General features: G+C 49.0%; 1 protein-coding gene across 1 annotated transcript in view; it reads right to left on the reverse strand.

The window, feature by feature from the left end:
• Window positions 1-316: 316 nt before the first annotated feature.
• TRPM1 (transient receptor potential cation channel subfamily M member 1) overlaps window positions 317-23191 on the reverse strand; it is a 45050-nt gene continuing 22175 nt past the window's right edge. The window contains exons 14-25 of the mRNA XM_044438953.1: window positions 22552-22841; window positions 20215-20443; window positions 19661-19783; window positions 18916-19047; window positions 17644-17772; window positions 16116-16367; window positions 15095-15269; window positions 13689-13709; window positions 11831-11975; window positions 9789-9991; window positions 7996-8128; window positions 317-4803 (exon numbers count right to left, since the gene is read on the reverse strand). Coding sequence (XP_044294888.1) covers window positions 3561-4803; window positions 7996-8128; window positions 9789-9991; window positions 11831-11975; window positions 13689-13709; window positions 15095-15269; window positions 16116-16367; window positions 17644-17772; window positions 18916-19047; window positions 19661-19783; window positions 20215-20443; window positions 22552-22841 — 3075 coding nt within the window. The 3' untranslated portion in view covers window positions 317-3560. The remainder of the gene's footprint in view (window positions 4804-7995; window positions 8129-9788; window positions 9992-11830; window positions 11976-13688; window positions 13710-15094; window positions 15270-16115; window positions 16368-17643; window positions 17773-18915; window positions 19048-19660; window positions 19784-20214; window positions 20444-22551; window positions 22842-23191) is intronic.

The raw sequence follows: 23191 nt of genomic DNA on the forward strand, positions 1-23191 counted from the left end.
CACAGGACTAGGAGTTTCAGATTCAAACCCCAGAGAACATACGTGTTTAAATTCAGGTTTTACACCACACCACTTCTTTGCAACAGCCCTTTAAAAGCAGCTTTTCTGACACGTGGATAATGCTAGACCTTGATTAGCTTAGTTGTTGATTTCAATAATCCAGTAACTTAAAACACTTTGAACCCAGCTATCTGAAATCATGGGTCTTCCACATACTAACCAACTTGACAATTGCTCTATACATCGTGTTAAATGAACAAAGCAAGCCACACCTTTTTTGTAACAGTTGTTTTTAAATAGTTTATCGAATGTGCATCACATGTTTAGGTGCAATCTTTTGCCGTGCAAAAAAGTCAAGCAGTACAAAGTGAAGAAAATGTATCATTTAAGAGTTCCACATCATTCATGGATTGAGTCATGGGATGAAAGTTACGCACTGAAATTCTAGAAGGAAAAGGTTGAAGGCTGTATTAATAAACCACTCCTTGTGATAACAGCATGCTGTTTTCTGCATTGTATCACCCCCGGATTTGCTAGGAACTGGCAGTGTTCTTTCACTGATGGGATGTAGGCAAACAATGCAAGGCATCTGCATATTAAAACCAATATAACTAGGAACACAAAACCATGCATTTGCATAAAACTTGCACAGAAGCAAACTTGGAAGAGCAATGCTATCAAATTGCACTCCAAGTTGTTCCAGTCACATCTTGAATTCTGAGATGACTAAAACAAGTGTCAAGCAAAGCCAGATCTTCAAAAAATAACAAATAGCCCTGTGGTTAGCCAACTCCTGGCTGCCATCTTGGACACATGCTAATAAGGTCAAGGAATGCATTACTGGCCACAGTTCTTACCAGTTTGCTCTTTTCTGCCGGACATCCTGGGACAGAGTTTGCAGAATGACTTCTCTCCTTGCCTAAGCATGTTTTTCATGCGCTATGAGCCTCAAGGTGCTAGGAGTAGGAAAACCCAGGACCTTACTCCATTACTCCACAATGGAGTAACCAAGAGAACGTCACAGCCACTTCTCTGGCTCCAGCTGTAAGACCATTATATGGTAAAAGACTGTTTCTAATGCAAAGGTTAAACAGCAAGGTCATTATGTCTGTTTTAACCCTTTTAACAAAATTAAAACAGGATGATGATGTTGGAAAGGAGGCAAACGGCCTCTTGTCCCACTAAATCCGTTGCATACGAGCCCATAATGAAATCAGAATGGCACTCACTTCACATACTACTGCCTGTGGAGTCCCAGGAGTTTGGCATAAACCTTTGACCAGTGTGCTGTGAAAAATTAACTTTTTCATTCCAATTAGGTGAAATCTTTTCCCACTGAAGTCATCTATTGGCTGGGTGGTTTAAAGGAAAAACAAACTTGGCTGGGGGTGGGGTGGGGGGGAGCACCCTTGTGGAAAGGACGGAAACGAAATCACTAAGAACAGAAGGCTGTGCACAAATTTTGGTTATAGAATAATGCGGTTTAGCGATCAGGTGTCCTCCAGCATTTGAAACCCAGACAGGAAAGTTTGCAAGCAGTTTATGGAAGATGGGCAGCCTGGCTGCTCTGGCATGCAATGCGGCGCATGGAATGCGCTCCCCAGAGAGGTCTGCCTGCAGCCATTATATGCCTTTCGGCACCAGGTCAAGGCCTTATTCTTCTTCCATACTTTTAATGTTAACTATGCTTTTATGCGCAGTCTGTGGATCAGTTGTATTGTATTATTTGGTTATCTATGTATTTATGGGATTTGAATTGTAAGCCGTCCCGAGACCCACTGGGTATTGGACTGGGTAAAAAAATTACCCAAATAAATAAATAAATAAAATAATAGACACTTATGTGTGAACAAGCCAGAGGTCATGGAAGCAAGCGGGAGTGGGGAGAACACACATGTTCAGATTCATCCTAGGTTCCTATTCAAGGTTCCAGCTTTCCATCAGAAATTCCAGTACCTGACTTGCAAATCAAATTCTAACACAGCCGTTCATCTCTGCCTTTTCCTCAGCAGGATTTATAACCGAGGTGTGTTTATTTTCGTAAGTCAAACTGCACTTCCACTTAGGCCTTCCCCATAACAACTGCTCGAAAGCCCCTCAAACAACTCTTGGATTAAATATTTCCATTTAAAGGGCTGCACTAGTGTGACTTCTAGACTCATTGTACCCCAAAGATACCACAGCACCACCTTTAGTGTACCCTAAAACAGAATTCAAAGGCCATAGAGAGATGCAGGACATTACATTTCTGTTTACCCAGCGAAGCGGCACATAAAGAGTGTCCTGAAACTTCCCCGCTTCCAATCTCTCTCCTCGTGGCTTTTCCCCTTCACAGAGTCCCTTGGAAATGTGGGTTTCCAAGGGCAAAACATTTGGAAAAAAGTTGAGGAGGTTACAAATTGCGGCAGAAGTGGGTTAGCCATCCCTTCCCTCTGTCACTTCTCCGACATGGATTGACCTTCAGCAAAAAGCTTTTCTATGTAAGGGGATCCATTGGGCCATAGCTGAACATAATATTCAAGTCTTAACAAATGTCTCCTATTCCCATTCTTCTCTTCCTTTTGCTTTGGTGTCGCTGAAAAGCACCCCTGCTTTAAACTGAGGGCATTAAGCACAGATTGGCATTCTAATATTGGACGTGGGTGAATATCCTCAAAGGTAAAGATCAAAAATTGCTACACGTCTTGAAAGGAAATTGTTATGCATAAAACCTGTCACACAGTTTGGCCTGTAGAGAGTGTGTGTGTGGGGGGGGGACCCTTCTGGTAATATTCCCACCTCAAAATCAGCGGTGTGAATCAGCAACCATGAGAAAATAATAGCTTGCTCTCAAATGGAAGATGGTTGTTGAGTGCCAAACACATTTAATCAATGTACACCCCGATACCCAAATTCCAGATCTCTGCTGGATTGCCAACTGATCCAAGATCGGCTGGCAAGGTCAGGAAGGATGGTACAAAAACAGGGTTGTTTTATAGATGAGTTGGGACATCTTGCTCCTCCCCACAAGTTACACAAGGGATTCTGCATTTCCAATGTTACTGTGGGGCTCTCACACCGAGGAGCTGGCTGTCCAAACACTGTGAGACCCACAGTTGCCTCAGGCAGGAGGGATGATGACAACACTTTTTACATGTGCCACATATTGGCCTCTCCACAATGTAATTCTGCAGCATGCACCCAAAGTCTGTGAACTGTGTTGCCCCCCGACCACCGACACACAAGACCCTCCGCTTTAGGAAGCCGATTTGGGATCAAGAAGATCCGACCCCCGGAATGAATCGTCATTCAGAGCTAGTCTCTTCTACAACATCGAGAGGAAGAGAAACTGTCTTGCACATGGTTTGATTTGGACTCGCCCAGCCCATGTCACCCCAGGTACTGCCTGGAGCGGGATTGCACCCGACAGGTGCCCTGTGTTCCTGCCACACGGCAAACCCCCCCAGCGCAGGCTGGCTCTGAGGGACGGATGCCAGTGGGTTTTCAATCAGCGCTGTCCTGACTGAGCCCAGCAAGCCAGCTGCTTGTCCCCCACCGCCAAGTGGTGAGAAAAGGCCATGCTAGCATTCCGTCTCCGTGGAGGCATTCTCTTTATTTGTCTTTTGCTCATCTGTCGGCGTCCCATCAGCTACCGCTAAGCTGCTGACGCTGCGGGCATGCCCTGGACAGCGAAGCTTGTCCTTAACGGATCTGGGCTTCCGAGAGTGGCCGTGTAAACTTTTGGATCGCACAGAAGGAAATCCGCCATTCCTGCTGGAGGCCAGAATCAGCTGGTTGTCTGTGTCCATCCTTTTCGTCACAGGAGAAGAAGGATGGGAGGCACTGAGCCCGGTTACTTCTCCAACATCGCTGTCCTCTTCCGTGTCGGTCAGGAGCTGCTTCCGCTCGGCTTGCATCTCGGCCTCCGACACAATGCCGGGGTATTCGGGAGGGGGCTCACTGGCCAGCTTCTGCTGAATTTCGTACCGCCACTCGGCAGTCCACTGCTCGATTGTGGAAGGACACACTTGGTCCGTGATGCTCTTGTAGCCTGGGTCCAGAACGGTCCAGTTGTTGATGCCTCCAAGCACCTTTCCACCCTGCGCAAATATATAGCTCCTTGACTTCATCATGGTGGCTTGAGATGCACCCAGTGTTTCGGGGGGATAGTACTTCATCGCTCTCGGTTTGTCCAAGGGGTAGGAGATGGTGGCCTCCAACTTAGTCCTTTCCAAGGCTAAGTGTGCATTCTGAAGGTCTACTTGGATTCTGCTCTGCCCGTTCACGACCTTCTCTGTTGGACTGACGACTTGGGATGTTGTGTCTTCACTCCTGCAGTGCTCCTTCCCGTCTTCTGGGCCAGAGTGCGGCCTCGAAACAGCCTGTGCGATGTTTAAAGTATTCTTACTGTGATCGGAAGAGGCGGCCGCATTTGCTCCGGTGGCCGAACGGAGACTCCCCTGGCGTTCTGGGGCCAGCTGCAACTTGGAGTCTGCCTTGCGCAACGCCAAGGCTGGGGACATTGGGGTGGGCACCTCGTCGTAGCCGGCCTCATCGCCATGGAACCGGTACATGCTGTATCCGTCCGAACTATTCACACTGCTTTGCCGGAGGAGGTAGGCGGCATCGCATTCCGAGGATGCCCGAGAGCGGGTGTGCGTGACCTCCGCTTTGTCTATCCCCGCCAATTTCTCCAGTGCATTCACCATTCGGCCAGAAAGCTCTTCCAACTGTGAAAGTCGAAGGTCAACCGTCTGAAGAGAGGCTTTCATGAAATGTTCCCTTTCGTTCACTTCTTCTAATCTCATAGCCATATTCTCAACTCTAGAAGTCAAGGGAGGAAACAATGCAGAAGTTCATTATACAACAGCTCTCAGCCTCCTGCGCACTCTAATTATCAGTCTGGAACAACAACGGAGAAGGACAATCATTGTTGTATTGATGATTAGAGCTTCCATTTTTAATCAGTTAAATTAGTAGGTTAGAGCAGTATATATATATCGATATACTGCTGTCTGACACTTATCCAACGTTAACATACAGTGTCGCTAAATTCTTTGCAGCCACGATGGGTGTCTGAAGACAGATCCGGAGGGAGTGTGGTCCTACCCAGCTGGACAAAAGTCTGGGAATGCCACTTACTCAAGATGAACTATGGTAGCAGTTTATTGTGTTGAAGTATTTACTAATCCGACTGGGGTTTTATGACAGATAGCCTTTAATGTCTTTCCTTCTTTTTAAAAATCTATTTATTTATTTATTTATTTATTTATTATTATTTTATTAAAACATGTTTATGCCGCCCCATTCGCCGAAGCCTCGGGGTGGCTTACAACAATAAATTAAAATAACATTTTAAAATATATACATTAAAATACAAATATATAATATAAAACATACAATATAAAACAAGCCTCCCTGGCCAAATAAAATTCAATAATATTAACATTTAAAATACTGCTTAAATAAAAAGGTCTTCGCCTGGCGCCGAAAAACAAATAACGACGGCGCCAGGCGGACCTCTCTGGGGATTCAATTATTTGAATTGAGCTGATTTTTGACAAGTTTTACCTATCTATCTATCTATCTATCTATCTATCTATCTATCTGGTTAGAGCAAGGCTATAAAAACCAAGAAAAGGGGAAGGGAGACCCAGTAAGAGTTAAAATAACTTAGAAAGTTCATACTAGCATTTGGGCTGGGCCACTCCACTTTCTGTTCCTGCTTCCAACAGTTGCCTGTTCTCTCTATATGTGGAATTTTAGATTATCCATGTCAAGATTGCAGCCATGGGACTGCAGCCAGCCGATGACACCCTGTCATATGTTTGGCACCACTTAAGAGTTACAGGATAATGTTCCACTTGGCAGAGGAACACCTAAACGTAAACTCCTAGTCACTACTGAACAAATTCAAGCTCTTCTCCCCTTACCTCTCCTTGGTCTAAGTATCGCAAGAAAGTACCGCTTGGGAAATCAGGGAAATCCCTGTGTTTACAAACACAGGTTCCAAAATAAGGTTTATCGAGATGAGGGAAGACGCAGAAGGCATGAGACGGAAAACCCAAAAGAAAACAGTTGGTCCTCTGAGCTAGACGTCTAAAAAAGGAATCTCAGACTTGTTTCCAAGCACTAAAGATGACCTTCCTTAGATGAGCACTTTTCATTGGGAATGGGCCCCTGCAGAATCAGGAGAAGGGGCAGATGAGGAAGTGGCTCTTCCAATCAGGAATAGCTGTGTGGGCTTGGGTATGCTTTTAGGAGCAGAGTTTCGAAACTTGGGGCATGTATATCCAACGATTGCACTGAAGTGCCGGTGGACCTTTCAACGACTCAGGTCGGGGTAAGTAAAGGCTGTGAACGGGGAGACTTTTCTGATCTATTCCACCAGAGGGAACGCTGGTGTGTTTACATGGAAGATGCTAGAAATATGACAAGTTACTGTCTTACTCAAGTTATGGAGAAGGCAGACTGCTCTTCTAGCTCCATTGCCTTCCACATAGTGACTCCATGATGCAGATTCTTGGGTCCCAAAGTAATCTGAGGATGGCCCAGTTGAAATGAGGTTCAGGCTATTATTTTAGTATTGTGTACTATGCTCTTCCAGCTAAAGGATGTAGTTCTGCCCCCATCCTTGGAAATGGAGGACACATCCCTACCAGCTCCTCCAGTTCCTAGATGTCACAGAAGCTCAAGAATACAGGTTCATGCAAGAGCCCTTGAAGAAGTGCAACTACCTCCTTCAAGACGGTTGGATCAAATGCAGAGCAGACCTTTATAGAACCTGAAGCTGGTTCAGTTGCCTGCTGAGACAACGAATTTCCATATCTCAACCTGCAACAACTACTCTGAGCATTCCCGGGTGCCGATTTTTGCTCAGAGAACTCTTTCTAGAGTTTCACTACCTGGATTTATGTGGGGTTTTTTGACCTGACCTGCCTGTAAGAAACTCAGCTAGGTAGACCCACTTCCCATGTGAGGCCCTCACTCCAGAAGAATAAAGTAGACACAATTCTCAGGTATTTCTCTATAGTACAGCTTATGGATAACTATTGTCAAAACAGAGTTTTGCTGGTTAAATGGGGAAAGGATTCTGAAAACCTCCACTCTATTCCATTTCCAGAGGAGAAAACTGAGGTTGCCATTCTTTGGACACATTGTGGGAAGGCAAGACTCACTGCAGACGGCAACCATGCCAGTGAAATTGGAAGGCGGAAGGGGAGGAGGAAGAGGAGCTATGAGATGCACCAGTTCCATAAAGAAACTGCCTTGAATTTGCAAGAGCAGAGCAGGGCTGTGAAAGACTTATGAAGGGCAGTCACTCCCAGGTATGCCACAAGCGAGAGACAACTTGAAGGCACGGACAACAGCAGCCCTCTTCAGCTTTATAAAAATCGTCAGCTCGTGTCCCTCTCATTATTCACCGTCGCAACAGCTGTGGAGAGCCATGCTGTCCATTACAACAGTAAGAAAAACACCCACACACTGTAACTGTGGAGAAAACCACACACAAAAGTCACTCATGCTTTAAGAGAACCAACCAGCGTATATGTCAAGGATGGATGGATATTACATATCCACTTCTGGAACTAGGAGCAGCCCTAAAGAGCCACTGCTGCAGTCAATTTCTTATCTCAAAATGAAAATATGTTCGAATGCCTAAAGGCAACTATTTCTGGAAAATGTTCTTTCTGCCTATGAGCAAGCCAAGTTTTCAGAGGAAAAGATCAGGATCAAAGTTCAATATGGAATACTTAAATAATTTAATTTTATCCTGCTGATCTGTAAAAACTGATATGACTTTGAGAGGGAAAACGTAACAGGGCTGCCCCCTTGCTTTATCATTAATGCCCATGTTAATTCCATTGTGTTACCAGGAAGGAGAAACTATCACAAAACTTTAACCACTGGCTGTGGCATTTGTATCCCACATGGTGAGCTTTCTTACGCTTCATTGGCTGAAGCCAGTACTGCTTTTGCACCAACTACTGGGAAAAAAATGGTTTCACCCCGTACCTTTCAGAAGTAACCCTGATCCGTTCATCGTTAGATGATTGCTCTTCATCTTCTTTTTCTCGGAAATATTCCTCCACACATTGTTCCTCGAATTCGTACAGTTTTTTCAACTCCTCCTCATTTAGAAAGAGCTCTGTAACAAATGGAGATGGATAGGTCTTTGTGTATTTTTTTTTCTCTTGCGTTGCTTACCAAAACCCATGATTCTGGGAAAAGCACTAGACTGGATGCTGGATGCTCGGATTACTCGAACCTCCTGCCCGAAGGCGAACTCATGACAAGAAGGCAAATGGGCACCTGCCAAAGCTCGCCAACTGCCCATCCCCTCTTGCCGAAGTTGCCATCTCAAAGCGCCTTATCGAGGGTTGTCTAGGGGCACACAATCCAACCTGCAGTGCTTTGTCAGGCCAACTAAGGCCCGGCTGCAGCCAGGGCAAAGTCGGGCAAGAACATTAGCAGGTGAGGAATGCAATTTCCAAATTTCGCCCTGCAGTCAAAAGCATCCTTTGCCCCAGGACTCGATAGCTTCAGGTTGGAGACAGCAGGAGAACTGGGTACCCAGGTCTGAGGGTCTGCAAGCAAGTTGGAAATACCTCAAACTTCTATTTCTCAGATAGTAATTTTTTTCATATGCCCAAATGGCACAGAGAAGAGTTATTGTGCACATTCCCCATTTTGATGACTTGCAAATTAGAAGTCATATTCCAGAAGCCACTAGACATGGCTCGGCCTCATGCTTCTCTTGAGAAGTTATTGGACTTCAACATACAGAAAGGAATATTGTCCAAAGTATATAAGATATTGACGGATATATGCCATCATGGAGCTGAGATTACTAAATAAAAGCCAGGGGAAGAATTTAACAGAACTTGAAAGTGTAGTGGAATTGTGCCTGGTAAAAGATTTGTGGAACTGTACTAGATATGAATTTAGAGACAAATTCTGTTTATATAGAGAGAGAATTTATATATAAACAGAACATATATTATGCATATATTTAAAACCAGGAACAATAAGACATTCCCAGTGGTAACAGCTATGTGCTGGAGGTGTAACAGCAGAGGAACCTTTGGCTACATATGAGAGCAATGTAATCCTGTTAAGAAATATTGTAAGAAGTTACTACTGGCTCGGAGTTGCACTTAATCCCAACAACTGTCATCTTGGGTGACCTAAAGCACAGCCCCCGAGATTTAGTGCTGATGGAGAGTTCTGCGTTAATAGCTGCAAGGTTCCCCTTGACGATCTGCATTCATGCTGCCTCTGGGACCACAGGAAAGATTCGGAGTAGCATGGTGAGGAAAAGACAGTTCTACGCAGTATGGGAGGGAAGGGTGGAGCTGGTCCAGCCCTTCCCATACGGGGGGAACCATCTAACCCAGCCTTTCCCAACCCTGAGCCTTCCAGACACGTTTGGACTGCAACGCCCAACATTCCCAGTCAATGGCCCTGCTGGGTGGGAATTCTGGGAGCCGCGGTCCAAATGCCTCTGCAGGCCACCATGTTGGAGAACACTGATCTAAACTGCTAGGGTGAGTCCTGGCCACAGGATTTCACAACTACGGGTGAGCTGCGTATGGGCTAAATTGGAGTATTGTATTGGGAATTAGTCTAATGGGGAACAGTGCTAGAAAAGAAATATATAATAGAGTTCATCCTTGGAAGTAAAAGCTAGATGATGGGGAAGGTGCAAACCCAGCCCGCTCCCTGATCTGCTGGTTTCCTGCTTTCGGGAGCTGGCCCGGGGATGGGGGCTCATCGGGACCCGCGCCCACAGAGGCCCCTTCTCCTACTCAGCCCTCGGTCTCGCTCATCTTGGTCGCCTTCTCTTCGCTTCTTGCAGTGGCAGCAGAGGCGGACGATGATGATGTACAGGTGGCTGAAGATGATCATGGGCGGGGGAAGCACCGGCCGGTCGTGGAAGGTCATGATCAGCTGGTACCGCTGGAACTTCCAGACTTGGTTGGAGATGGACTTGACTTCGAAGAAGGTGTTGCTGCAAGAGACACGCCTCGGGAGTCAAGCCTCGCCCCCACGGAGCCCGGCAGCAGCTCCAGCTAGGGGACCTGAGCGCGACGTGCGCGGCTCTTTCCCCAGGTGGCCAGCCAGGCGGGGCTGCGTAGGCGGTCCCCCCTCCCCGAGACTGGCCTGGGAAGCTGAGCTGAAGCTGCGCAGGACAGTCCCAGAAGGACGCCCCGTGGGCAGCCCTGAATATCAGCAGCTTTGCAGCGGAAAACCAGAGCAAAGGAGGGGATACAAACAGGCAGTGCTGCCGGAGGGGTATGCAAGCATCTCTGTCAACGCACGAGCGCGCACACGGTTATTTTGTCCCGTTATGCTTTCTGGCTAAAAAAAACACGGCGTGTTTTTCACAGGAGGAGTGGCCAAGCCTTTCAGCCGGGGAGGCTGCTGACCTGCCAGGGATGCAGACCCTCCACTCCACCACCATCTACATGGGAAGGATGACGCTCTGCTTCCAGGCGTGCTAAGGTGGGAGACAGGTGTTCTCGGAGTCTGGAGGGGGCGCACGGGTGCATGAGGTGGATCGGGGGCTTTGTTTTTCAGCTTTCAACAAGAACGGTGCCTGTTTGATGGGATCCGTGCAGCGTGTGCACCCCAAGCAGGGGCGGCTGCATCACACCACCTTCACCTCTCTTAGGAGCATCTAAAGAGGAAGTCTGCACATGGCCAGAAGAACTGCCCACAATGCAACTGAATGAGCTGCGGAATCAGCTGCGGGGCATGGTGGCTGTGGGGTGGGGAAAGGGCTGCCGGGCAGTTGTAGGAGCTGGTGTGTCCCCTGCTTGGGTCGGCACTGCCGAGGCTGCCCGGAGAGCGGCCGGAGAGTTGCTTGGGCGGCATGGATAGGCTAGCGGCAGCTGCAGGCAGAATCTCTGCAAAATATCGTTTCTGGTCGAGCTGGTTGTCTGAAGCACGGCCCGGGTGGAGCATTGCTAGCAGCACATCCCTGGCACTGCATGTGACATGAAGCATTCCAGCTATGAAAGGTTCTTTGTAGTATCAAAGCTCCCAGAAGCTTTGCACTGTCTCGCTTTTTAAAATGTGGATCAGCTTGACCTAAATAGCAGGATTGGCAAATCTCATTCAAGGGGTGTCTGTGTGTGTGTGTGTGTGTGTGTGTGTGTGGAGAGAGAGAGAGAGGGAGGGAGGGAGAGAGAGAGCGCGAGCTCTCCCTCTCCCCCCCCCCCCCCACACACACACTTCAAAAGCAACAACCAAATATTGTTCACACAAACCATCTGGGGAACGAATAAACAATGGATCCACGAGATGAGACTGTGTTTCTCTGAGCACCAAGGTTTTTGCTGTTAACCTGGAACACACTTGGTGCCTTTCAAGAAACTAATTTTGGACTGCAAATAACACCGGGCGTTTTATACAGCCCTTGAAGGCATTTCACGCCCACTGGGCCATTCAGATGGATCGCCAAACCATCGTTTCCCAGAGCAAGCCTCCTTTCCGCGTTGGCACACTTCCCTTTCGCCTTCCCCTTCCAGTGCAGCTGCGAGGTTGTGAAGGCAAAGCGTGGCACCGAGCGTGCGTGGGACGGTGGCGAGCCTGTACCCTCCACACTCCGACTTTGGACGTGGGCAGCAAGAGGAAAAGGTGCGACCGAGGGGCAGAGGTGAGCCTCCTTGGCTATCCCTGCCGCAGCGTTCAAAGGCGAGCGAGCCGATGAGACACGAGGTTCAACAGGAGGCAATCTAAGCAGCCCCGTCGCTACCCTCTCCTCGCTTCAGCAGGAAGAAGCCGGCCTGAACGCCACGCCGCTTCGCTCCGGGCAGGGGGGCAAACGAGGGGGAGGAGCACTCACTTGAAGACGGCGATCAGCAGGTTGACCAGCAGGATGTTGGCCACCAGCAGGTAGCAGGCCATGATGGCGGGCGTCAGCCAGGCCCCGGGGATGCACGGAGGCAGCCGCTTCCCGTCTTCGTCGTAGAGGTTGTCCCCGCAAGGAGCTAAGGGCGAGAGGGCATCGGTTTTCCAAACGGCGGCACACACCGTGCTCCGTATCCCTGTGGGCCTGGCCTGAGGCTCTTGCGACCCCAACCTCAATGCCCCATAAGCATCCTCTTCAGTGGGGCTCTGGAACACCCGCCCCCCCGGGGAGGATTCGCCCAAACGGCCTCCTCTTTGGATGGCAACCACAGCGGCCCCCAGGGGCCTGGGCTGAGTCGGGCAATGCCTGGACTGTGCCGGAGCTGGGGGAACGGGGCCGCAGCGGGAGGACCTCTGGGCTCCGGGTCGGGTCAAGCGCCTCTTGTGTACGGAGCGTTGCATCAGCTGGGCAAGACTGGCTTCCCAGCTCATCAGCAAACGGCCGAGGCGCACCTCTTTTATTATAGGTCTTAGAATATTATATTATATTATATTATATTATATTATATTATATTATATTATATTTTTATTTAACACTTTTTTAGACCATTCCTTACCGTAGTCTTGGGATGGTTCAACAATAAGACAAAATAAAATAAAACACAGCATCCTAATCAAATTCTTAATCAGTCAACAATAAAACCCATATTAAAAACAGTCAGACCTTAAAACATTGGGAAAATAAAAAGGATTTGGCCTGGCACTGAAAAGAATGAAGTGACAGCACCAGGCGAACCTCTCTGGGGAGCGTATTTCGTAACTGGGGTGCCACCACAGAGAAGGCCCTTCTCCGGGTAGTCACCCTTCCAATCTCCTTCAAGGAGGGCTCCCAGAGGAGGGACTCTGCCGCAGATCTTAAGGGGTGGGCAGCCACATATGGAAGGAGATGCTCCTTTATCTTAGAGCCAGAAAAGCCAGAAGGCAGGCAGCTAACTGGATTTCAAAGCCACTCTGGCTCAGAGTCATGGGAGCTGCAGGCCCACGCATCTGGAGAGCCCAGGCTGGGGAAGTCTGCTTTAAGAGTGAGCAAAGTTTACATATGAGCCCAAACCTCCTGGTTGTGGAAGGGTGAGACAGACAATGGATCATGAGATAAACCTGTCTCTTGTCTACGTAACTTCAGGCATGGGTGGGAAACTGCACGTTTGAAGGCTCCCCTACCAGTACACCAAAAATCTTCCAGTGCACCCCACACATGGAAAACTAGCCTGTCATTCTACAGGCTGCCTTTGCCCTGCCATCTAGCTTTCTATGTGCAAGGAGATCGTCTTCATAACACGTGCAAGATCTTCAGCTTGGCTCCATGTGGATTATAATGATTGTCCAGCAAATGGGTGCTCAACACCTGGGGAACATGGAGGTGCTTCAGGGCAGATCGTTTGCTCCTGGGGTGGATATCCAGGGAGTGGGCCTTGCGGTCAGGATGAGCTGCGGGGTACCTTGGTCCTGGGTGATGCAGCCCCATTCAAGGCTCCTCCTTCCAGTGGGGGACTCAGGAGGAGGCAGCTGCAGGTGGGGGGCATTCAGACCTGACGCTGTGGTCTAAAGGACAATCCAGGCACAGAATCACCACCTGATCTACCATTTGTCTTGGGCTTATCACGAGCCTTCGGTCTGCCCACTCAGTGTTCTGGGCTGTGGATTTCAGGGGCAGAGAAGGGCGAAAGCAGCCATTCTCAAAGCGTGTGGGTTTTGGCATGTGCTGTGCTTTATGGAAGAGATAAACCTCACTCTTCCGTGTAGGGACCCACAAAAACCTGGAATTAATTTATCAGCTTCCCACAAAGACTTACGATTAATTTCCATGGCATAGACTACGCGGCGTTCCGAAAGCAAAGAACAAAACAAAACACAAATAATAAAAAGCGGGAAAAGGAGGGGAGGGGAAAGAACAAAAGAATCATCAGAAAGGAAAGTGCGCAACTGACAGTATCATAGCTCTTTGGCTGCCAGAGAAAGATAAGACCTTTAAATATTATAACAGGCAAGACATACGAGCCGAAACAATGGCTCTGTCAGGATTCCAGAATGCCCTGCAATTCCGTTTCCTCTTTGTCTTTCCAAAACCATTATGTATGGCGGCACGTTTGTGGCAATCAAAAGAGAATTACGAAGGCAGCCGGCAGATGATCATGTAAAATATTCAGAGTATTTTGATTATGTAAGGATGACATGGGCCGATTCTCACCACGAGCACAAAACACCACAAAAAGAATCACACAAGGTGAACGGGGCAGCCATCCTGGGAATGCTCACTGCTGGTGGGAAACACAGTCCTGGGAATGCCTCTTGGCCAAGAATTCCCAGATAAAAATCTCGGGCTTCGGCCAGCACCCTGTGGTGTGCAGCGCATGAGCAGGACCACAGGAGTGGCGGCAGCCCGTAAAGATTTGAGCCAGTCCAGCCCTGTCCTGTAAAACAATGCATGCTAGCGCTCTTATTTTTAACTGCAAGTTTCAGAAAGTTGAATTATGCATCCAGTAGAAAAGGGGAATGCTCTCTTGCATCTCCATGATGTTGTTTAAAGAAACCTGCAGTACGCAGACCCATTCAGTCATGCCAACGTTTCTTTCACACACAATGCAAGCGATTTTTGAACCACCCTTCTAGAAAAACAAGCACAGGTACTCCCAAGGAAGAAATGCTTTTGTGGCTTGCTTAGGAATCGTTTTATTGTGCGACAAAAGGCAGTTTTCATAGGACAGCTGGTGTTTTGCCCTCGAAAAGCGGGCTTTGCTTTCCTGAAAGCTGCCTGTTTGCAACCAGTTCTTCCCCCTGCTTGGAACCAAAAAGTCGTGGTGAAGCCACGCTCTGGGTGATGGTGGAAAGGTTTGTTTCCCCGCAATGCCTCTTGTGAAGTCTTACAGAAGTTTATAGAAGGAGCTCACGTGCTCTGTCTGAAGTCAGGCCTTTTTGTAGAGAGACTGTGGCCAATATTTATATTTTCTTCAGGAAGGGGATGCAAGGAACAGGTTTTGAGGTATACAAAGGGAAAAATCTTTCTTTTTAACTTGCAAGACCAAGGAAACCATTCAAAGAGGATGTCTCTTTTGAGGAAGATAATCACAAAGGTGAAAATGCAGGGGAAGCACACAGAGCGATGCCTATTCCAAATCAAAATAGGCATGTTGCTTCATTTGGGGTTGATCATCTGCCTCAGAAACAGGAAACAGAATCTTACTATGAAGTCTGCTCTTACGGTCTATCTGGTCTGCAAAGACCTCTCCGTAGATCATCCAGTAGGGCACGTAGAAGATGTTCCGGGCCAGCCGCCAGGACGGCTCCTCGTCGGGATGCAGGATGGCCTGGCGCGCAACTCCAAAGCTCATCAGCACCACCAGCATAATCACCACAAAGTACAGCATATCAATCATCTGCAGAGGGGGAGAGTCCCGAGCAAGCACTCAGGCCAATCTCGCGGATGTGTCGGGGTGCAGGGCTGAACGAGCAGAGGCGGCCCACGCAAGCCGCATCCGTGGGACCGGGGAGCTCCCGGAGTGATCCAGGGAGGTGCGGACCCACAGAACGCCTGGAGACCTCCACCGCGCGGCAGCGCTGTGATAGAGGGCCCTTCCCCCTTCCAGACAGGTGCTTCGCATGCGGATTTCTACATTTTTTGTCCCTGTGGGCCTGAGCCCAAGATATTTTGGACCACTGCATGTGACCCCAGGCTATATTTCTCCTCTGCATCTCTCCGATAGCTGCTTTGTATTTTATGGCTTTTATATTTGGTTGTAAACTGCCCAGAGCGCTTCAGCTACAGGGGGTATGTATGCATGTATGTATGTTTGTATGTATGTATGTATTTAAAGCTTTTCTAACCCATCCACCACTAGCATCTCGGGATGGCTCACAATGAAAACAAATAAAATAAACAAAGCAATACAGCATCCAACTAAGATAATAAAACCCCAGTTAAAATCATCTACACATTAAAATGATGGGAAAATAAAAAGGTATAGAAATGAAAACATCATCAACAACAATATAAAATTATATTATTATTATCAATACTGTTTTGTTGTTGATTTCATTTCTATACCTTTTTATTTCCCTTTTATTTCCCTTTTCCCCTTTCCCTTTTTATTTTCCATCATCATCAACAGTATTAATTATAATTTAATTTTATACTATCATTGTGGTTGTTGATGAGGAGGATAAGAATAAGAGTAACATTTAACACTGGTCTTCTCCCTCACTTCGAGCTTGCAGTGACTTACCATCTTCCCAATCATCATGACGTAGGGTCCCAAGTATTTGTTCACCCCGAAGATGTCCAGCACTCGGATGTACCAGAAAATAATATCCACACAGTAGATCACTCTTCCGTAGCCCATGTAAGGCTGGTTTTGCAATCGGAGAACGGCCCCGATCATGAAGACAGAGATGGCGACCAAGTCGGTGATGTTCCAATATTCCTGCAGCCACACTTTAATCTTCTGGCTGAGTTTGCCTGGCTCAGACATCAAAATCTGGAAACACGGCAACGGGGCGGGGGCGTGGAGGTGGGGAGACAGAGGAGGTCGGCGTGGTCCGGTTTCGATGCCACGTAAGGAAAGAGGCTGGTGAAGTTTCAGACTGACCCAAAGGGGACCTTTTGCCTGAGGACCGGGCTCAGGGCGAGATGAACCCCGAGGAGTGGAGGAGGTGGAGGTGGCAGGCGCCTGCAAGGTCCGCAGGGTGGGAGCCCCGGCCCCGGCCTGCCATTTGAGACCAACTCCTGACCTGCTGCATCACACCTCTGGCTTGTCTGCTGTTTTCCTTTCCTTTCCTACCGTACCTTACCAACTGCACGAGCATTTCCTGTCTTCCTTGCAGGACTAAGTGGCCATCCCTGGAGGCGAGCCTCGGAGGACTCAGTGGGTCCTCTTGAGTACCTGGAGTACTTGCTTTCGAGTTAGTTCGTTAGTTAGAATGTTTGTATGCCGTCCCATCGCATGAGCCTCGGGACGGCTTACATACAATAAATAAACATAATACAAGTAGTGCAATTAAAATCCAGATTCACCCTGGCTGCAAATTAAAACCTTTAGATGATATTAAAAATTGTTCAAATATTGTTGAAATAGAAAGGTCTTAGCCTGGTGCCGAAAAACAAATAACGACGGCGCCAGGCGGACCTCTCTGGGGAGCGCATTCCATAGATGGGGCGCCACCGCAGAGAAGGCCCTGCTCCAGGTGCTCTGCCTCCTAACGTCTTCCATGGAGGGTTCCCGGAGATGGGTCTCTGCTGCCGATCTCAGGGGGTGGGAGGGCAAATATGGAAGAAGGCGTTCCTTTTGGCAAGAGTAAGAGAGTACAAGACAGCACTGCGCATCACAGGGGTGAGCCAGAAACCCGATGTCCCCTCTCCTTTTGCCTCAAGGCCCGCCTTTGACTCCACATCCCCCAGCAAAGAAGCGGATGGTGGGAACACACAGGAAAAGGAACATCTGCATCCCTCAGTGCTCTCCTCGCTTTTCCTGGCATGGGTTCAGAACGACACTGTTCCCAAGAACAGCGGCTGTCGCTTAGGTATTTATTTATCAGACTTATATCCTGCTTTTTTCTTTTTAAAGAACTCAGAGCAGCTTGCGTCACTCTCCTCTCCCGGCTCTCAGTCTTCGCCTTGCAACAACACCCCTGTGAGGTAGGCTGGGCTGAGAGTCTGTGACCTGCCCAAAGGTGCCCAGTGGGCTCCAAGGCTGAGCGGGGACTCGAACCCGGAGTCCCAGTCCCACCCACTGCCCCCCTCTGGCTCTCACTTACCTCTCTTACTTTCTCCAAAGCCAGGGTGACTATGTACGAGATGACAACCCATTCCTGGATGGAGGGCCAGCGCTTCATCCGCACCAGGATGATATAATTAAAGAGCATTAAGTAGCCCAGGTAGGAAATCTGGAAACAGAGAGAAGAGACTTGGACCACCGTTTCGGTGCTTGTGGGAGGGACCTCGCAAGTCATCCAGTTCATGTCCTGCATCCCTGGCAGACCCAGCCTTAAATAACGCCTGTGAAGGGAAGGCCTCCAGCTTCTTCCATCAGCTTTTATCGCGGGGAAGCTGCTCCCCAAATTTAGCCACAATCTGCTCCCCAGCCATCTCCACCTTCTATTCCTGGCCTGGGGAGGAACAGAGAGCAAGCCATCTTCTACACGATCTTCAAAGACCGTCATGCCATCTCTGCTTCATCATCTTGACATGCACATGGTAGGCATGTCATGAGTGGAGCTGGGGGTCAGACTAGACGGCCCAGGAGGCCCCTTCTGACTCACTCCGTTTCTGTGTTTCTAACTCTTCTCCAAGCTGATTCTGCCCCAGGTGGGTTGCATGTAGTTTTACTGTGCTCCCAACACTTACATTCCCAGAGTTAAAAACTGGATAAAAAGAAGTGAGGTGGTGCACCCCCCAACAGGATGAATTTTATTTATTTGTTTATTTAAAGGAGGACTATCCCTCTGGGCCTCTGGGCCTCAGATCTACAACTGCTTTGCTACCCAAACAGCCACCAGGCTGGATGAGCCAACCAAATGCAGCCGCTGTTGTCTGCAAATTTATTCCCAGGACGATGCAAAAGCGTTTGGGGGAAGTCTTTGAAGCCACGGGTCACCCCCTGACCACACATGCATGCGCCGGGTCTGTGATGAACGGATATATCTGGGAATGGCATAGCCGCAGTAGGCGACCAGAGCCCATGATGTGGACCTCAGCAGGCACGATGCAGAAGCGGGGAAAGCTTTTCTGGGAGAGAGAAGCTGAAGGTCCAGGGATCTGTGCCGGGCCAACGGAGGAACGCCTGCATCTCGCCTCTCCCTCACATGCAGCCGGTTCTGAGAGGGGAGGACTCAAATGGCAGTCGGTCCCAGCTGAGCTCCTTGCTAGCCCTTCTCTCTCCCCCCAACCCCAAATCTCGCTTTCCGGAAGGGTTGGGTGCTGCAGGAACTGTGGAGGGCTTCCAAGGGAGGTCCTGACAGCTTGTTGCACTGGGAAGAGGTACTGGACATGCAGCCCTCACAAAAGAATGGACGCCATTTCCCCCTTACTGTGTAAAACCAGAACTTCACGATGGGCGCATTATAGAACTCGTAGATCTTTGTTCCAATGGGAAGGCTGCGCTGCTTTTTGTTCCCGTCCTCCTCATCGCCCTTTCGGGAACTGGTGTCGGCATTTGCATCCTGAAAGGCAAAGAAGCCACCAGGCAGCTTAATATCACAGACGAGGGGCTCTTGAGGGCTTCCATTCATGCAGAGCTCGGGAGGAAAAAAATGGAGGCGGCGGGGGGGGGGAATGGCTGAAAGGAGATAAGTGCTCCCCGTCCTGTCCTGTCCTGTCCCGTCCCTTCTAACAACTATCAGGCATACCAAAACTCTCATTGCTTACAGCACATTTTGTTTGTCCTCCTATTATCTCTAGTCAAACAGGTTGTATAGGTTTCTGCAGCACTTCAAAAACCTGCAAAACCTGTTTGACCAGAAATAACAATGGGGCAAAAGAAGTGAATGGGCAGCTGTACAGAAAGGGGACTGTGCAAAGACTTCATCTTTGAGAAAGTAAGTGTCTCCCCTTCTCCGGCAACCTCCTGGGCATACACATGTGTGGGCCAGTCGTGGTAGGGTGACAATGGACGGGAATGGACATGGGGCACCAAGTTTGGGAGGGGAAGTGGGAATCCCAATGAGGAAACCTTCAGCACCATGCTGGGGTGGCAGGGAAGAGAGCGCGGAACTGGGAAAACGTGGAGCTGCATTGTCAGGTACAAAGGCAGTTCTCGGAAAAGACAACACTGACCGCATTTTCTTCCTCTTTTTCTTTGCCGACTTCATTTTCCTTGGATGTTTGATAGGAATAGTCATCCTGGGTGCGGAACTCCAGGAACAGGATGGTGGGAGGAAACAGGATCCCCATGATAACCTGTGCAAGAAGAGGAGGGTCGGCTCAGTGCCCAGCAAATGTACTTTCGAAAGACCAAACTGGCAGAAATGGTAACTCAGGGCCGAAGAACACGAGACGGTGGTGATCTGTGCAGTCGTTCTTGTCTGCTACTAGAAAAGGCGCTAGACTGGACCTCCCCAGGGAATGAATTCTACAAAGAAGTGCCCACCACCAAAAAGGCCCTGCTCTTCCCAGCCACCAACGTAGCTTCAGGTGGATGCAAAACACAAGGAAGAGTCTCCCAAAGCATGTTGGAGGAGATAAATGCTATGCTTTGCCCATGCAGGAGCCAAGGTGAAGCCCAAAGCGAAGCCCGCTATGGGATTAAAATGCATGTTGCTTGGCCCTGCAGCAAGCAAGCAAGCAAGCAAGCAAGCGAGCATGCCTGCCCTGCGGGAACCGGTGGTTACCTTAAGGCCCGGGTTCTTCCGCATGCGCAACCTCCCCATCCACATGTCAGTCAGCAGCATCTGGCTGCACGTGTGCGCAATGAAATCCCGGTGTTTAGCAGCCACGGCGAGTTTCAAACAGGTGGAGTTACTCCAGTTTTTCAGTTCGTACGTCAAGAGCTTCATGGCCACCTGCTCATCGTGCTTGTAGGACTGATCCAGGAGTTCCACAGCCAGTTGGCCAAAATCTCTGGGCAAAGAAAGAAGCAAGAAATAATACTTATTTATGTATGTACTGATGTATTTGGCTCTTTTTATTTTTTATATGCCGTCCAATACTAAAGTCTCTGGACAGCTTACAAAACAAAAACAAAAAACCCAAAGCAACCATATATAACAAACAACACACTGCATCTGATAAATAATGATAAAATTGGAAAAAAACCAATTGACTGTTAAAATATTGGGAAAATAAAAAGGTCTTTGCCTGACGCTGAAAAGAATAAAGCGACGGTGCCAGGCAAACCAAAGTCCATGTTCCACAGTCAGGGTGCCGTTGCTGAAAAGGCCCTTCTCTGGGTACCCCCATTAATTTCCTTCAAAGAGGGCTCCCGGAGAAGTCCCTCTGCCTCAGATCTCCAGGGACAGGTGGGCACATACAGGAATCAGCTAACAGACAGTACAGTTTAAGGGCAAGCTGGAAAGACAAAACCCAGTGTGTTTATTTATTGATTGAAAACATTTTTATGCCGCCCCCATCGCAACAGAGCCTCGGGGCGGCTCACAGTTTACAGAATAACCCAAGCAGTAACCCACATTTGCATGGTGGTTTTGCTTTTCTTTTCCAATTTGCTTTGTAGAAAAGCAAATTGGAGCGATTGCTTCCAGTCCAGGTGGACTCGCATTCGCAGATTTATCGCATTGCTGAACTGCTCCATCTGCAGAAGGTGATTTATGGACAACAGAAGGATTTGGCTATTTAATTTGAAACAAGACAGATAAGCTTTATCCACTGTATGTTCGCTCTGATATTATTGCTTTGGGGGTGGGGAGATTTTCTTGCATTTTATGCTTGGTTTTAATTGGAGTCTGCTGCCTTCAATGGTGCGTAAACATGAAGCAGGCAAGGGTTTTCCCCCCAATACTAAAAAGAAAAGACAAATCGTGTTTATATACTGCCCTTCAGTTTGCAAACCTCCTGAGGTGGCTAACAAGGAACAAATAAAAACATTAAAGTAAGAGATGCATAAAAACAAGAACAGTAAAGAACAGAACAGAATAAAAGAAGGAACCACTTCAAAGCAGGAAAATCCATAAACATTGTTGATTGAGATCAGCTTAGGAGACCTGCTGAACTATCAGAGCAGATGCAAAGTCTTCTTTGGATGCAGAAAAAAGCTCCGCACCTGCAGACGCTTCTCTGGGGAGTCATCCCACAACTGAAAGGGATTGTTGTATGTTTCAAAACAGGGCCCTCCGGATGAGCACAGAATTTCCACAGGTGCACATTTAAAGCTAGAAATACGCATATCAGAGTGTAAAACTGATGCTGCAAAGTTGTAATGTCCCCGAGGAAGCTCAGGGTTCACATGGTTCACACCTGTCCCTGCATCCGGTACAGATCCGGTTCAAGCAGTCAGGAGAAGACGGTTCAATCCCACCCACGCCTGTTCGGTTGTCTCTGCCCGCTCTACCTCTCCCTCCTGGCTCTGTTTCTTCTCCCCCCTTCCCTCGCTACTCCTCTCCATTCCTGCTCCCCAGCTCCTGCACCTCTCTCTTCCCATCCCCAGCTTTGTTCTATTTCCAGCCCCATCACGTCACACTTTCTCCCCACTCCTGGCCTTTCGCCCTCCTCCGTCTCTTCCTCTGCTCCTCCGCTGTGCTAGTGCCGCTCGCGCCCGGCCTCCAACCTTGCCGCTCGCCTCCTCCTTGGAGTAGCCTGATGCTCGGCATCTCTTCTGCGACCAGCCGCATCCTCCACAGGAGCTGATTTGGAGGGCGGGGGGATCCGCAGTGGCTTCTCAAATTCCCAAACGGACCCAAAGAGGTCCAGGACCCCTGCTCTCCCATGTCTAACATCCCTGGGAGAGAGACAGCATCGCTCATGCCATGCAAGAAGCAGAGATGCCTGAGACGGAAACCGCGAGGGCGCCGCCAAACCCCTGCCGTGGTAAACATCTCTTCAGTCAGGCACATCCTGTCATGTTTCTGGTTTCCTACCGGGCTTCTGCTCTGCCAACCTCTCACAACAGACCCCAGCAAACTCCACTTAGGACGGCCACTTTCCATTAGAGGACCGCGGAGGCAGCTTGGCCACCTGGCTCCCCCAGATAACTGAGTGGGCCACGGCCGACTCACTTGGAGTTGTTGTCCAGGTCCTGGGAGATGTCGTCCACCAGCTCACTCTCCGAGGACTCATGGGCCATGGCTTTGTAGAGCTTGCAGGCCACCAGGGCCTTGGCCATGGTTTCTTCTCCACGCTGCCAGAGGAAGAGCGCCATCTTTTGCCGCTTCATCAGCACGGCCCACACCATGAGCTCGTGGAACGGGTACTGGAAGCGGCTGACCTCTGGATCATCCACATCGATGTCGATCTCCTCCTCCTTCTTCTTCTTTTTCTTCTTCCCTTTGCTTGGGGGCTCATCGTCCTAGGGGAGCGCAGTGGTGTTAGCGTCATGTCGGGGCTACGCTTTGCAACCCCACGGTTGCCGCCAAAGCACGCCCGGGGCAGGGAGCCGTGGGGAAATGCTTAAGGCAAAGGCTGCGTGCTGTCGCCTAGCCGTGGGGTCCCAGAGCGAGCCGGGAAGGACCAGCATGCAAAATTAGTACGTGCGTTAATTCCTAGCACAGGGGAGACCTCTCCCGGGGACTGCAGTGCTTCCGTGCAAAGCCCCCCTGCCAATTCGCAAGACTTGCTCTCTTGTGCATGAGGCCACATGCTGTTGCAGCTGTGCAGATGGGAGAGGCGCTAAGCCAGCGATGCTGGGTGGGTGGGTCA

Source organism: Varanus komodoensis, unplaced genomic scaffold (genome assembly GCF_004798865.1).
Source record: "Varanus komodoensis strain SLA01 unplaced genomic scaffold, ASM479886v1 scaffold33, whole genome shotgun sequence".
Taxonomy (NCBI): domain Eukaryota; kingdom Metazoa; phylum Chordata; class Lepidosauria; order Squamata; family Varanidae; genus Varanus; species Varanus komodoensis.